Here is a 17,187-nt window from a genome sequence, read left to right as displayed (position 1 = left end):
GATTTTCGCGCATTAATTTAAGTCTCAAATAATCGTTTGATAATCCGTCGATAAAAATTTCTACTAACTGTTTTTCTTTATAGTCTAAATTTCCTTCAATATTTTCGTATGCGTCAGTCGCAAGAGATAAAAGTCGCTCAGCGTATATTTGAACATTTTCGTCGGTCCTTTGTTTAGTCGTCTTTAATAATGAGAAAGCGTATTGTGAGTCTTGAATTTCTGCAAATCTTAATTTAAGCTGTTCCTTTAAATCAGTCCATGTCCCTGTCGGGTCATCAGTCAAAAAACGATGTATGTAATCACTAACAAGCCCTTTACTAGATTGGTAAGCAACAAATTTTAATTTATTCTCATCTAAATTGGTAAGTGTTCCATATTTTTCTACATTTTTAATCCAATTTTTAAATTCTTTTGAATTTCCATCAAATGATTGTACCACCTGTGAAATAGTCTGAGTGCTTATGGCGGTTTTAACATCTTTAATTTGTTCATTTAAATTTTGAAATAATTCAGGGATTATTTGATTTGCCATTTTGATACAAGCGTTAGGAAATAAAACAGTCACTCACCGGAAGTTGCAGAATGTGTGCGGTCTGATGTCGTTGTTCCCGGCTCACGGTTGTTGTTACTGGTTACAGAAGTTGCCGAAACGGAGTTTCTTCGCGTTGTTTTCCATGGCTTCGTAATTGTAAGTGGTAGTATTTCTTTGTTCGAATCCTTGGTTCACGAGCACCATTTAACGTCCTGTGTCCCGTAATCGTTCATAGTTCATAGGTGACACGTAGTTACTAACAATGTTCATTACTCTTAAATTACCAGTGTGTAGCCTATCATTCGATATCTCGTCATGCGCATAATGCCAAGATGACGAGTTTTGCATTAACTACCATTTTCTCGTGCCGCGCATGGGACCAGTCGGTCCCTCTCTATTTATTTTAATTTCTCTGCATAATATAGGATAAAATATTCAACAACACCACATATCAGTTTCTAGTCCAATTTAATGTCTAACATACTTAATATTTTCGGTTATACAAATACAGTCTGATAGCTACATGATCGTATCTTTCTCGATCCGTACACCTCCAAGTCTAAACGCTAACTCTACCGCGGAGTGCCCTCTCCTTCCAAACATCCCCATTTTGTCCCCAAATTAATTTGCATATTTTTCCTTTAAACTTTTGATTGGTCCTCAGCTAGTATGGTTATTATTCATTGGTTGATTCGTCAGAATATTCTAGAAGGAACACTTTTTCATGTATTCACTTGCTTGGCGGATATACTAAAATTTAATCAATATATATTGGTACTAATCAATTTTTATTGATATAGAGTAATTCTGTTACTTTCGTCAGTACTATAACTTTTGTACCCCAGACAATAGGTGACCTTTTCATCTGTGCTGTTTATTGACCATGAGTGTTACTTATAATCTCGTATCTATATGCCGACTCTGGACTCAATGTGTTCTTATTTGAAATTTAATCAGGTCTGACTATCCATGTTATTGATTCCAATTATACCCCACCCTGAGTGTGTTTGCTACTTTAAATAAATCTTAACCAGGTCTTAGTTTTGTAAATACCTCCCATTATTAATTGTTCAGACTTTATCTTAACATTGCATATATACATTATTTGAATATACATATTATCCTTTTTAATTTCTATCGTAAGAATAAAGTCATAAGAATAAACGATAAACGATATGTTTGCATACTCGCTACTGATATACTTGTCAATATTTCGTACATAAAGAAAACCCAAATATTTCACCCAATTTCTCATCATTATTTGACAAAAGAACAGACACATAGATCAGAGGCCGATATTGATGTCGATGACTTTGCTGCAAATTGGGAAATGGGATTCGACATAAGCGATGGTCATCAATTAAACTACTCAACAACTATTGTTCCGCTAGTATGGGGGCGAAACGACCAGGTGCGAAACGACCAGGGCGGAAACGTCTTGGGGGCGAAATAACTAGGGTGCGAAAAGACTTGGGCGCGAAACGTCTGTAAATCGGGGGGGGGGGGGCACAGAAATTATCAAAAGGAGCTGGCAAGACTGCTCGAATAGCCAGTCATTTTTCATAACTACATGATCAGCATAATATTACGTCTAAAGAGTGTACAAGTAATGGACAGATTTTTTTTTAATCATGTGTATACCGTTTGAATGCACGAAATTTTGATATTTTCGACCAGCAGTTGGCGCATATACGCTGGATAACGCTGGTATACAGTGGGAAGAATTCAACGTCCGCCGCTTTCAAGTCCTCCCGCTTTCTTCCGTGACTTAAATAAACATCTCTGTGGCTATTTACACAAAGATCACATTCTGACGCCATCGTTGTTATTGTTTTTGTTGTTGTAACATTCTTAGAATGGTATCACGTGGGCGGACTACTTTCAACCCGTATTTCTCCCGAGCCCGATTAAGATAATCTGCGAGGGGTACCGAATGCGTTTCTGGGTGTTGCCGAGTTAAAACCTTGCAAACAAACTTAAAGTTGATTTGTGTTTGACTTTGTTAAGCTGGACATCACTTGTTGATAAACATTGGACAATAGCTAAATTAGTGTGTTTTGTTTTGTTGACAATCAATAAGACAAGATACCTTATTATTTGAGTAAAATCAAAGATTTAGAGATAAAAAGCTTCAGTGGTCAACAAAATGGCAACCTTTTCGCAACCCACCATTGAAAGTGGATCTGACATGGTCCAAGACTTCTTGTGTTCGACCTGCGAAGAAAAGAAACTAGAGGAATCAGCTGATTATTATTGCGAATCCTGCGTGAAGTTTTTCTGCAGGAAATGTATTGACTTGCATGACCAGTTGTTTACGCAACATTCCCCTCATGGAAGAGGAGATATGAAGAAATGGCCAGTTGCCAAGAAGATGGAAGATTTTCTTCTTAAATGTGATGTTCATAAAGAAGAAAACAATGAAATGTTTTGCGAAGACCATAGCCAGCTGTGCTGCAATAAATGTGCTATTCTGAATCACAGGTATTTTTTTTTATCTCATTTGTCATAAAAACATTAAAGACAGAAAGTGTATGGTTTTAAACTGCTTTGAAATGAACTTTAATACTTATCCAAAAAATTAGTGTAAAGAATAGGAATAAAAAAATGTTATTTGAAGAAACCGCCATTTCTTGCGCTATCAATAACCTAATATTATTTCATTGATGAACTTCTTTTTAAGTGGGTAATTTTAATAGTCTGATGCACTTAAAACCTAACTTTGGGTTAAGACTACATGTACACACATGAAACTATACCACGCTTGAGTCTAGTTTGAGGTAAATGATATAAGTTATCATTTTCCTGCATTTATTAAACAATTAATAAAGATAATCAATGAAGATTTGTGTTACTTAAAATTTCCAGATTTGCAAATGATCAAGTTGTAAAAATTAAATATTTTGCTTAATTTATGAAAAATTTGTTTTTATCAAAACAATATGATTTTTTTTACAGGACATGCAAAACGGTGATTCTTTTATCAGACTTGGTAAAAAATACCCGCACAGACCTGAAACAAGTATCAGTTACCATCCAAACTACTTTGGCAAAACTGAAGGAGCTTCAAGAAAACCAGGAGGATAGCATTCAGACTCTGCTAAGTTCATATGATGAGCAGTTACACAAAATACAGGAAAATCGTAAAAAAATAATTGCAGCCTTAAACAAGCTTGAACAAAAGGCAATGCAGGAATTGAAAGATACACTGACCAAACTGCAAGCCCCTCTTGATCGGGATATCGACAAATGTTCCACTCTTCAAGATGAATTAAAACAACTTGGAGAAGCTATTCACAACATTGGTGATAAAAACAAGCAGGAACTATCTCTTATAGCCAGCATTAAATGCAAGGATAAAATTCAGCAGTTTGAAAAATATCAGAAGGAGAACTTTGTTGAAGTAAAATCTTCAATATCTTTTCAGCCTAATAATGAAATTGTGGAGTACCTTTCCAAGTTGTCAGGTCTTGGGATGACATTGACAGTGATGCAAAATCCAGACAAAGTAATTAGGATAGACAGGAAGTCTGAGTATGATGTACGCACAAAAGGTGAACTCAAATGCACTATCAGAGACATATGTGTTCTTTCTAGTGGACAGGTCCTAGTTACAGACACGTTCAATAGTAACATCAAGCTGTTGAGCCAAACGTACCAGGTGGTGAGTCACTGTAGTGTATCTGATCCTCAGCTCAATGAGCCACTGGGCATTTGTCAGATCACTCCCAGTGAGTTTGGTATTGCTGTTAGTCCAAAGGACACACACGGTGGTTTTCCTCCTTCAAAGATCCTTTTTATCAAAGTCAACAATAGCCAGCTGGTGAAAGACAGAATACTTAAATTTCAACATTACTGTCATAGTATTGTCTACCAAAAGGGAAACCTGTTTGTAACCTCTGGCACTGCTCTGTTCAAGTACAAACTGAGTGATACATGTACACTTGTCAGCAAACTGCACGAAGATAAATCAGATAAAAAGACAGGTAGGTATTATGTAGGATTTGTCTTTATACACAAGAAATGTATTATAAAGAGTCATTAAGCATATGTAGAAGTTAATTTTTACAGGAGTAAGAGACTCAGAGATCGGGATATATTTTCTCTGATGGGATTACTGCCCCATATATGAAAACAACAATGGGCGCTTACAAAGTTGAATGGGCACTTTGCAATAATGAATCGGCACTTCTCAAGATTTATTTCGGGTAAAAATTACAGACAATAGGAAAATCTGAGTGTCAGTAATATTGCGACCCCATCAAATTTATTTCCAAGTTTGTCACGCAACTATATTGTTTAACATGTTAATTATATTAAACAAATCCGATATTATAGTAGATAAAAATAGTATTACCTTGGAATTTGATAATTACTAAAAATAATCCAATAAAACACTGCCATTATTTACGATATATGTGTTTAGGAATTTTGTAAACACGGGCGTACGCCATAGGCATAGTTAGAAACTGTACAGAAAGTTTGTAAATCGGAACTAATTGGTAAATTTCGGAAAATCATTGATAAATGTATTTGTCATTTCAATTCTTAGGGCTGTGTAATTTCTGCAAATCTGAACTCAACTTGCGTAAAACACTTGCTCAATTATCCGTTCAACTCCACCTCGTTCAATGCAAAAGGTTCAAAGGTGGAGCTATGCACGTGCTATTATTAAATTGGACTATTGCGATTGAGGAACAAACACACGATTGGTTCCGTATGTTGATTGCTAGACAAAGGAAGCCAATTTTGTCGGTGAGAAATTTGTCGCTTTATTGCTTCAGACAGTAAGCTGCTTTCCTTTGATGACGTCAAACTGCCAATTCACACTCAGTGCAAATTTTTGAAAGTCTTTAACTGACTATGTTTACAATTCCAGTAAAAAACACTTGCTAACATTAAACTTTGGATTTATTATCAAAATAAAGCAAAAGCGAAGTTGAAAAATATTATTAAATTAATTCGCGTCAGTTCAAATAAGGCGTTTTGCGTTGTAAATCATGACAACAACAACTTTAGCATACATTACCGGGACGACGCGGGGATCTTTCTACCTGGATTATTTTTCATGAACGATCTCATAAGTCGAGTAAGCAACAAATAAATTGTGTAAGAGTAGTTTTTCTTATACATGGATAAGATTTATGCAACCGGCATGGCATTGCGTAATGGTGCGCATCGAATTACGGAAATAATGCGCAGTTTTTCGTTTAATGGGAAAAGAACGCACTGCGCACCTTTATCCCGATCCCTGGAGACTCAAACATTTTCAGTTTTACTCTTAAAACTGTTTATGCTGATGCATAAAAATGCATATTGAGTGTCACTACACAACAGGGTTTATGAAAAGAAAGTGCATTACTGTGAAAATCACTTCTTCTGACCTGTTTTTATACGCTTGTTTTTAAAAACGGGACGTATTATAGTGTCACCCTTGGCGGGCGGGCGGCGTCCACAGCAGTATCCGCTCTCTAATTGAAATATTTTTCATCCGATCTTCACCAACCTTGGTCAAAAGTTGTGTCTAGACAATATCTTGGTCAAGTTCAAATATGGGTCATGCCGGGTCAAAAACTAGGTCACGGGGTCACTTAGTGCATTTCAAGGATTATGCATGGTGTCCACTCTCTTATTGAAGTAGTTTTCACCCGATCTTCACCAAATTTGGTCAGAAGTTGTGTCTAGATGATATGTAGATTAAGTTCAAACATGGGTCATGCCGGGTCAAAAACTAGGTCACGAGGTTACTTAGTGCATTTCAAGCATTTAGCATGGTGTCCTCTCTCTAATTGAAGTAGTTTTCACCTAATCTTCACATTATTTGGTCAGAAGTTGTGTCTAGATGATATGTAGGTCAAGTTCGAGTGTGGGTCATGCCGGGTCAAAAACGAGGTCATGAGGTCACATAGTGCATTTCAAGCATTTAGCATAGTGTCAGCTCTCTAATTGAAGTAGTTTTCATCTGATCTTCACCAAATTTAGTCAGATGTTACATCTAAATGATATCTAGGTCAAGCTCAAGTATTGGTCATGCCGGGTCAATAACTAGGTCTCGAGGTCATTAAGTGCATTTCAAGCATTGAGCATGGTGTCCAAAACCTTCGAACGGGCGTAGCTTGTGACAGTTTGGCACTCTTGTTATATTTTGTTATCAAATAAACATTCAAGTGTAATATGCTAAATATTGAATGAAATTGTTTCAATATTTTGCATACAATACTTTGTTGCCAACAACACAACAAATAGGAAATGAAAAAAATATTTGTATGTGGTTTTAATTTTTACATCCTTCTTTGGTAACTGGTGAAAAAGAACGAGACATGAAAGTTTCATTATTGGTTGTTTTTGAACTAAAGTAAAAGTGACAAACATAGCTGCAAGCATTTGCAGACATACATTTATACTGTATGGTTTTGTAATTTACACCCATAATTATGTCAAAAGATTGTAATGATGTATTCTGTTTCGCAGTATCACGTTGTGCAGTGAGCCCTACAGGTGACAAGTTGTATATCACTAGCCCCAAACAGCACAAGCTGCTCACTCTGGCCAAGGATGGATCAATCCTTGCCACCTTTATGGACCCTGCAGTAACATTTCTGACTGGTTTACATGTGACACCTGCAGGCCAGGTGCTTGTGTGTGGACGGGATTCAAAAAATATCATACAGGTGGATAGTAAGGGTAGTATGAAGCTGGCCACTCTTGCTACCCAGAGGGATGGAGTTAAGAGGCCAATTTCAGTCTGCTACAACAGAATTACTGACTCCATTATTGTGGGACAGTGGGAGCACAAAAAGATCCTGGTGTACAAAGTGAAATAGCTTATTATACCTGTATCTTATTTGTACTATAATAAGTGATATAAATTACAATAGCTGTAAATAATTGTTTTAATACAATGCAACAATATTTTTTAATATAGTACAACTTGTATATGTGCAGAATAAGGTGATGAAAGTAACAATAGCAGTAAATGTAATAGTGTATGTTAAATTGCAAGAATGATTTTGAAATATGGATACACATATTTTTATGCCCCCGAAAGAGGTCATATAGTGATCGGACTGTCCGTCCGTCCGTCTGTCTGTCACAATTTTCGTTAAGGTTTCGAAAAATGCTCATAACTTCTATGTTGTTTCAGATAGCAACTTGATATTTGGCATGCATGTGTATCTGGAGCTGCACATTTTGAGTGGTGAAAGGTCAAGGTCATCCTTCAAGGTGAAAGTTAAAAAAAAACAAATCCAAGGGCAGTAATAAGCTTTAAAGGGAGATAATTATCTGTACCTGCCAAATGATAAAAAAAAACAATCAATCAAAGCTGCGCAGTTGGAGGCATTGTGTTATTGACAAACACATCTCTTGTTCTAAAATTAAAGTTATATGTAGCTCGGCTGTTTTCGGAGAAAACCCGATGTATTGTCATAGCCAGCTCGTCGTCCGACGTCTGCTGTCCGCCGTCCGCGTTGTGCTAAAACCTTAACATTTTGTTAAGGTTTTGAGCATTGGCTCTAAAATCAAAGTACTTCAACCTACAACTTTGAAACTTCATATGTAGCTGCACCTTGACGAGTTCTTCATGCCGCACCCATTTTTGGGTCACTCGGTCAAGGTCACTGTGACCTAAAAAAATAAAATAAAAATATGAGCTTCACTTTTCAAAGAAAAATGAGAGCTATACTACTCGCCCCGGCATCGCCATTGCTTTCTGCGTTGGTTAAGTTTGTTTTTTTAAGTCAAATAACTTTAACACCATCAAAGATAATTAACTCAAACTTGGAATACTTCTTAATGGCATCAAGACAATTGTGTAGGTTGAGGTGCATGACTCTTGTCAGCATTATTTTTAGAGTTATGCCCCTTTTTATACTTGGAAAATTAATTTTTTTGTTAAGTTTTGTGTTAATTTTTATGTCCACTTTATTTCTAAAGTATCAAAGCTATTGCTTTCATTCTTGCAACACTTACTAACTATCATAAGGGGACTGTGCAGGCAAAGTAATGTAACTCTGACTGGAATTTTGACAGAATTATGGCCCCTATTATACTTAGAAAATTGAAAATTTGGTTAAGTTTTGTGTATTGGTCCATTTTACTCCTAAAGCATCATAGCTATTGCTTTCAGACTTGGAACACTTGCTAACTATCATAAGAGGTCTGTACAGGACCAGTTGCATAACTCTGGTTGGCATTTTGACGGAATTATGGCCCTTTTTTGACTTAGTAACTTTGAATATTTTGTTAAATGTTGTGTTTAGATGCACTTTACTTCTAAAGTATCAAGGCTATTGCTTCCGAACTTCAAAAAATTTCTTACTATCATGAGCGTACTGTACCTGGCAAGTTGAATTTGAACTTGACCTTTGAATGACATTGAATCTCAAGGTTAATTAATGAATTATGCTTAAATTGCCATAACTTCTTTATTTAGGATTAGATTTGATTCATTCTTTAACCAAACAACACTTACCTGACATACCACAATGGACTCCACCCAAACCATCCCCCACGCTCCCGAGATCCATCCCCCCAATTTTTTTTTTCCTTTTTTTTCTTATTTTTGAAATATCCTCTAATAAATGACCACACCCCCACATTATTCCCCCTATTCACCCCCTCCCCCCCACACATTTTTTTTTTGTCAACATGGTAAAAAAAAACAACAAATATTTATTTTTAATATTTTATTTTTTAAAGACCGTCTAACCATCCCACCCACGCTATTGCTATCAAACTTGAAATATAATCTTATTAGTTTGTTTTATGTCTTTACATATGTTCAATAGATTGTGGAAAATATACCTGAACTCAGAATCGTCTATAATGTACCACTTCTTTAAAACATAAGTGATTAATATATTTTAATTATGGTCCTCTTTCAGTTAGAATATGACTATATTACCTTGACTTTATTGAATATGAACAATTTCCCCTATAATGGCTTACGTTATACTGTCAAGCACTCGAAAAGTCGAGCGTGCTATCTTCTGACAGCTCTTGTTCAAAACTGCACCCGCAGCCGAGCCTGGCACCCGTTATGCGGTGCTCTTGTTCTTTTTTTATTTAATGTTGTTTGTTGCTAACTTGGTAAGTCTTAGAAGTCTGTCTTAAGTGTATAACAAATAATGTTTAACTTTGTTCTTTGAACACTGTGCATTTTAAAAATCAATATAAGAGACATTGTTTTTTTTTACTTAAATGACACTTTTTAGAATGTGATTTATTACATGTATAACAATAAATCTATTTATTTCTGTTTGCTATTTTAGTGGCTCGGATAGAATTTATTGTCGCCTACCGGTGAAACCGAAGGGGACTTATGGTTTGCGCTCCATGTGTCAGTCAGTCTGTCAGTCTGTCACACTTTTCTGGTTTCTGCGATAACTTTAAAAGTTCTTCATATTTTTTCATGAAACTTGAAACATGGATAGATGGCAATATGGAGAATTCTGGTTGCTATGGCAACAAATATTTAAAAAAATAATTATTTTTTTTACTAACAATGGTGGAGTTTAACCGGTAGGGGACAATATTGCTTGGCAAACTCTTGTTATTTGGAAAACTTATTCAATAATAATAATATCTGCTATTCTATTATTAATGGATAGTTTTCACATTAAATCAATTTTTTAATTAATTTGTATCATTTTAAAATTTGTATGATTGTTTTCAATCACTTGGCGCTTGCTATGCTTATGGTAATTTTGTATGGAGCGTCTAGATGATACAGAGTAATGAATAACCAATTATGTCCCAGAGGGGGATAGGGTATTCAGGTTTATGTGAAATAATAATTCCAAAGATAACTCATTGAAAAGTCATTCCAGACTTTAAATAGTAATTTTGAAAGTATCTATAATATTGGGCTGCAAAGTGGGACAGGGATTTAAAGTAATTTCCTTTATTTGAATTTTTGTTGTATTCGTTACACTGTTTTACCCTATCATGAATTTCCAGAAACTCACATCAAATGTTAAGGTCATGAACAGAAGTCCATGAAGAATTAGTCAAGCCAGGTTAAGGTCAAAGTCATACTTTAATGATAATAGCCTCTCTATTGTTGTGTCTGATTCAGCTTTCGAATACCATTTGAAGCATTTACATTAAGTTAAGATGATTTAAGGTCAATGAAGTCAATGAGAGATGTGCACAAGGTCAAAGGTGTGGGCCCAGTCGTTTTCTTCCATAACCATGAAAGGACGTTTATGAAAAATTAATGTCATGGAAACAAATTCAGAAGTAGACAAATCACTGAAACTAAAGGTCCAGATCGTAACATGAAGGTCAGAAGTACTGCAGACGGGGAATAATCTTTTTGTGGACACTTACATTTGTGGACTTCAAATTTTTTGGGAAAAAAAAGGAATTTGGTATTGGTCATTTTCCAATGTGTTTGTGTACAATTCCTTGATTGGTCAATATGAAAGTAATTCATTAAGCAGAAGACAAGTGTGTAATCCTCATCCTGATTTGAAAAAAAAATATGAGTGAAAGATTGTGTTTGTTTATTTTATTATTATGCCCCTCTTTGAAGAAGAAGGAGTATATTGTTTTGCTGTCTGTCGGTCGGTCTGTCTGTTGGTAGACCAGTTCGTTTCCGACCCATAAATCGTCAACGAATTGACCGATTGGCTTGATACTTTACATGCGCATTGGCCGTTGACAGTAGATGAACCCTATTGAAATTGGGGTCACTAGGTCAAAGGTCAAGGTCACTATCATACTAAGTGTGAAAATCGTTTCCGATCAATAACTCGTCAACAAATTGACCGATTGGCTTGATACTTCACATGTGCATTGGCCTTGGACAGTAGATGACCTCTATTGAAATTGGGGCCACTAGGTCAAAGGTCAAGGTCACTATCACACTTGGTGTGAAAATCGTTTCCGATCAATAACTCGTCAACGAATTTACCGATTGGCTTGATACTTCACATGTGCATTGGCCTAGGACAGTAGATGACCCATATTGAAATTGGGATCACTAGGTCAATGGTCAAGGTACAGTACAGCCAATGCGGAACAAACATATTTCGCAATCCGCGGAGTTAAGGCGCAACTAGTCGATGCCGAGTCGGCATGAGTGCGGCGGCATGTCGCATTTCGCCACGATGCTTCGCATCTGTCCGTCGAGGCAAGCCGCTATCTGCGACATGACGCCGAATCGATGGGCATCATAAAACAAAAATCTTTGAAAAATTATTATTAGTCAATAAATTTTAAAAGATCAATTATCATAATATTAAAATCATAATTAATTAAATGTATCTATTACTGCATACTTACTATTTTTCCCGTCGCTACTCATTACCCGATAATCCTGTATATTCCAGTTTTAAAGCAAATTCTGGTTAATATTTAAGATAAAAATTCTCATGAATTTCAAGAAATACAAACATTGGACATTTTTCTAAAGTGTCAAATAAATTTTGGCATTTGTTTCTATTTAAAGTTGGGGCGTTGTTTTTTTCCACTAAACACGCGTAAACCGCCTGGCGTGATGTGATGTTCATGTTTTTATACAACACAAAATACTCCCACACTTTCCATGTGGCGTTCTACATGTCTGTATGATTTTCGCGCGCTTTTTATTGAGACAAAGGATAAAGCACTGTTTATTTGACGCTAGCATTTAATTGTTTAATTGTCGCGTTAGCATTAAAATTCGGAAGCGTGTTTCGGATTACAAATTGAATAATGCTCATTTGAGAATCGAACAAAACATTTACAGTTGTGCGTAATTAATTAAACGATAATTTGTTTAGGCCCATTACGTGTCGAATATATTTGAGGATGTGATATTATATAAATAGTCTATAAAGCATCATATAAAAATCATATCCGCTTTTTAAAACGTTAAAATAATAACTATGAAAGAAGTGTAAATCTAGGTTTCGTCACTACACATGCCGCGAAAGTACGAGAAGGTTAATACAGACTCCGCGTCATTGCGCGGATTGATGCCGCGTGTCTCGCGATACGCCGCGTGAAACCACGACGGGGCTGCCGAGTACTAACGTTCTGTTCGTGGCGTGACCGCAGATTATGTTTGTTCCGCGTTGGCTGTACTGTAACTATCACACTGAGTGTAAAAATCGTTTCCGATCAATAAATGTCAAAGAATTTACCGATTGGCTTGATACTTCCCATGTGCATTGGCCTTGGACAGTAGATGACCCCTATTGAAATTACGCATTTTGAGGTTTCTTTATTTACTGTTTTATAATGCTGTTCAAACCTGCTGCATTGCCAAAATAAAATAAAAATCAAATCCCAATATTGGCCTATTAACAAATTAATCAAGTTTACAGATGAATAATTCTTTTCTTTCTACCCATGTTATAAAGTTACCCTCAAGTTGCTTTATTGATTGAACACATTCATTGAGTCGAGATACTTTTCTTTTCGTCAAACCATTTGTTATACAGCTGTGGGCCAGTTTGGTTGAATGTTACGCACTCTGTCACTTGACTGGTAACGTACCGGTAGTTACTTTTGTTTTCTGCACCCAATTGTATAAACGCTTGTTAAAGTTACCGCTCGGTAACTTTCAAACCTTGGTAAGTTCGCGGTTATCCAGGTATAGTAACCTTCAAGGTAACTCGATTGTATAAACACGATATACCGCAAAGTAACCACCGGTAACTTTAACCAAAACATTCCTACAATGCATTTTCTAAGGACGTAAGTTTCGCACGAAGTGTCACGCTTCGATTTCGTTAACAAACAAAATAAACAACGACATGTAGTTGCATGGGAGCAAGAAACGGAAGTGCTCAACTGGTGACGAGTCGCAAAAACGACAAAATGTAGATGATCTAAAAGTGGTGTTTCAGCAAAAACTTGTTAAATAGAAATAGCGTCAACATGTTGTTTGAATGCCACTAACTTTTAAATAATGTAAATGATTGAAACTGCTAAGTGTTGCGCAATGTACAATTTACATATTTTTATGAAATTCGCCCTTTTCTCCCATTGCATATATTTATAAATTCAAAAACGTATTTTGTTGATATATAAAAGTTAAAATAAAAATGAACATACATTACATCAGGCTTATTGAAATTTACCAGCAAGTTTTTTGATCAGCAAATCATGTAGGGCCCTTGAATTTAACAAGCAGCAGTAGTTTGGCAAATGTACTTTGATACCCTACTGATGTCTTGTCATAAGGGGTCAATTTGGCAAGTACTGTCGGTATAAGATACTACACTTTGATCCTGGTTGACCCAGGGGGTACCAAAACAGTTCCCACATGATAGTGCTGCTTGTGAACTAAAAGTGACTCGCTTTGTCTTGTGAAACTGGTTGATCCCTTTGTTGCCATGGGAACCCTAATTATGGCTAATGGATCCCTGGGATGCTGTAGTTGACCCAGCTTGTAGTCCTGGGACTTGTTCTAGGTAGCCTTGAACCTCAGTATACCTACTTTCAGATACAAGTTAGCCATGCTAGATGCACGAGTACCTGTTGACCCCCCCTATGCTGGTCCTGGTATACCTCATAGTTGTGGTTGACTCCCTCAATTTAGTTCACTCCCTGGTCCTAAATTAATCCCCTAGCCCTAGTTGACCCCCAAATGCTGGTTGAAACCCTAGACCTGGTTAACTCCCTAGTTCAACATGAGACTCGGCCATGGTTGACCCTTCTTGCTGTGGTTGACCCCCTCAATTCGGTTGAACCCCCAATCCTGAATTACTCCATTTTCTGAGACAATATTCTAGCCGTGGTTAAACCACTAACCCTTACAAACCCTGGGCTTGGTTAACACCATAATCCTGGTTGACCCATTTGTTGACACTAGCTCTGATTGACCTTTTAGGCCTGGTTCATTCCCTCATCCTAGATGATCCACTTTCCTGGTTCACCCAATAACCCTGATTGATATTTCTTTTCCATAGTTGATGGCTTATCATTATTCTGGTTAACACAACTCATTACCCCAGGTTCACACAGAAACCCTGGTTGATCTTTCGTTTCCATGGTTGATGCCATACCCTAACTCTGGTTGACACTGAAAACCGCAGGTGACTGCAAAATTTTGATTGACGTTGTTACATGTTGCCTTTATTTGATTACTCTCACTAATAGATATTGTTAACAGAACAAATGTTCACAGTCTGAGAGGAGATTTGAATTATTTTTGTGAATAGTTTGGGTTTGAGAGCCTTAACGTTACAAAGCTCAGAATTTTGGCAAAAACTGTTAAATTCTCTCAGACACACCAACTGTTAGCGAGATTTGAGCAAATTTTCACGTTGATATTACTTACTGTATTTCAATGAACAAAATTTGATGCAAAAATTTATTTTGAAACATAATTCCAACATGCATGTAAGAAGTATTATTGAACAGCAAAATGTTATGTCTTGCACAATAAACAAACAAAATAACAGATTAATTTTTAAATACTGAAACATAGTTCTACAACATTACAGCACCAAATATTCACCAGGCAGCTTATCTCCAGCCGCAGTTTGTAAATCACAACAAAATAGCTACAGTGGCAGAAACCCTGGCCTGTTTTTCACAAAATTTGTGTGAGTGTGAAATATTCCCAACCCGTTTCTTTTGACCTTATAACAGTCACAGTGTCAAAGATTCCCAGCCTTAGTCCACAAATGATCACCAAACTGTCACTCCACACCCTAGTCTTTTGACAATTGAACTGTCAGTGTAAAAGATTCACAGCTCTAGTCCACAATTATCCACAAAACTGTGTTGAAGCCGATGTTTCCCATCCCTAGTCCACAATGGATCACAAAACTGTCACGGAGCAAGTAACTACCACCCATTAAGCACCGCCAGTGCAGCGCCAGCCTCAGGGTCCCAGCGTTTGATCCCCTGACAAAGAAGCTGGTACTCGTCGCTGCCCAAGTATTCGTCGTACTTGTCGTAGTCATCAGAGTCGTCCAAGTCTGAATCACCGAACAGGTTTGGGCAGCGCATAGCACGAGAAGCCATCATGGCAAACCTGAAATAGATTAGTTAACTATTTATTTCCACTTTATTGCATCGAAAGCCTAAGGCTTATTTAAGCCCTCCCAAGTCAGTTCCCTGGGTAGAACTAGTTCTTTGTGTCTATGGGAGTGATATACAGAAAGCTATGAGTAGGGATCAAACCTATTACCTCCCAGTTGTTGAAATAGTTTGTGCAATAATTTTTTTTAAGTGACAATCCTACATCACAGATCAGAAATATAACAAATATGAAAAATATGGTTTCAAATCCATGAAGACAAAACATTTAACAAAATTATATTCAATAACATTGTAGAAACATTATTATTATATCTGACTAATCATTAGTCTTCTAAAGAGCTGTCACAATCTGAGGCATGAACTTTGAGCTCAAAATTGCATGATCTTCACTTGGGAAGAACATAATTTGATGTATGCGCATAGTGTCCTCCCAGATTAGCCTGTGTAGTCCACACAGGCTTATCAGCTCCGACACTCTCTGTCTAAACTGGATTTTCCCTAAGAAGAGAACTCCTTAAAACAATACCATAAAAGCAAACACAGTTTTTTCTTGATTAGCCTTTGTGGACTGCCTAGGCTTATCTTGGTCGACACTTTAGGACTGCCTAGGCTTATCTTGGTCGACACTTTAGGACTGCCTAGGCTTATCTTTGTCGACACTGTAGGACTGCCTAGGCTTATCTTGGTCAACACTTTAGGACTGCCTAGGCTTATCTTGGTCAACACTTTAGGACTGCCTAGGCTTATCTTTGTCGACACTTTAGGACTGCCTAGGCTTATCTTGGTCAACACTTTAGGACTGCCTAGGCTTATCTTGGTCGACACTTTAAGCACATGCATCAAGACCAGTTTCCCAGAAGCTCATATTATTTAAAAAAACATGTTCACATTAAAGTTGAATATTGTCAAATAAACAATGACAGAGGCCTTATAAAAAGGGCAGGTTTTTGCGTGCAACATTTCATCGTCATATGATTTTTATTGCGCAGACTAATCATTCACAATAGTTACCTGCCAGAAATGATGGACAGACCATCAAACTTCCTTACAAAGCAAACTATTAACAGCAGCTCATCAATATGTCCCTCATCATGGTGTGTGAGAGATCCAATTATCGTAGCTAACTTTTCAAGAAGATTCTTATTAAGAAAGAACATTACACCGTTTCAATGTGGTATAATAAAAACAAAGACAAAATTACAATTAGCAAGTAGAAAGAAATGTCTAGCCATGCCTTTTGGTTATTTTTCAAAGGTTTACAGTTTTCAATCTAATAATGTAGCCATTTGGGTTGGTTCAACCTTTAAAAATATAAACAAATAATTGGTTAACACAGTTACCAGTATCAACATTTTTTTTTGAAATTTAAAAAAAATTGAATCAACTGGTCAATTTCAATTTGGAGTGTTACATTAAGAAAATCCACACTGCTATTTAAAGTTATCACCTAGGCTATTTCCAATTATTAGGAATATTCACATAAAGTGCGATTCCCTATTTGCTCACTATAAATAAATACATATAGACAATTCTACAACGCCCACTTGATGTGCTATACATTTTTCAAGTTTGATTTAGCCATTAGCTTTCAATACATACCCAAGCATTTCCTGAAAGTCTTGTTCGCGAGTGTCCTGTAGCAGAGTGTCACCAATCTCCGTTTGTAGCTTCTT

The 17,187-nt window shown here is 36.6% G+C and overlaps 1 protein-coding gene across 1 annotated transcript; it reads left to right on the top strand.

Moving 5' to 3' along the window:
• Nucleotides 1-2,842: 2,842 nt before the first annotated feature.
• Nucleotides 2,843-11,025, top strand: LOC127859522 (uncharacterized). Its single transcript, XM_052397025.1, has 3 exons — nt 2,843-3,013; nt 3,488-4,515; nt 7,001-11,025. Exons 1-3 carry the CDS (start codon nt 2,877-2,879, stop codon nt 7,351-7,353), a joined length of 1,518 nt encoding a protein of 505 aa, XP_052252985.1. The 5' UTR covers nt 2,843-2,876; the 3' UTR covers nt 7,354-11,025.
• The last annotated feature ends 6,162 nt before the right edge of the window (nt 11,026-17,187 follow it).

This window comes from Dreissena polymorpha, chromosome 15, assembly GCF_020536995.1.
Source record: "Dreissena polymorpha isolate Duluth1 chromosome 15, UMN_Dpol_1.0, whole genome shotgun sequence".
Taxonomy (NCBI): domain Eukaryota; kingdom Metazoa; phylum Mollusca; class Bivalvia; order Myida; family Dreissenidae; genus Dreissena; species Dreissena polymorpha.
The sequence above is the reverse complement of the archived record's forward strand: the minus strand, read 5'-3'. Positions and strand labels throughout refer to the sequence as shown.

Excerpts from the sequence above, each read along its gene's own strand:
- LOC127859522 (XM_052397025.1), top strand. The coding sequence starts at position 2,877 with ATGAAGAAATGGCCAGTTGCCAAGAAGATGGAAGATTTTCTTCTTAAA. Across the intron at positions 3,014-3,487 it reads TGTGCTATTCTGAATCACAG|GACATGCAAAACGGTGATTC; the intron begins GTATTTTTTTTT and ends TTTTTTTTACAG. Across the intron at positions 4,516-7,000 it reads TAAATCAGATAAAAAGACAG|TATCACGTTGTGCAGTGAGC; the intron begins GTAGGTATTATG and ends TCTGTTTCGCAG.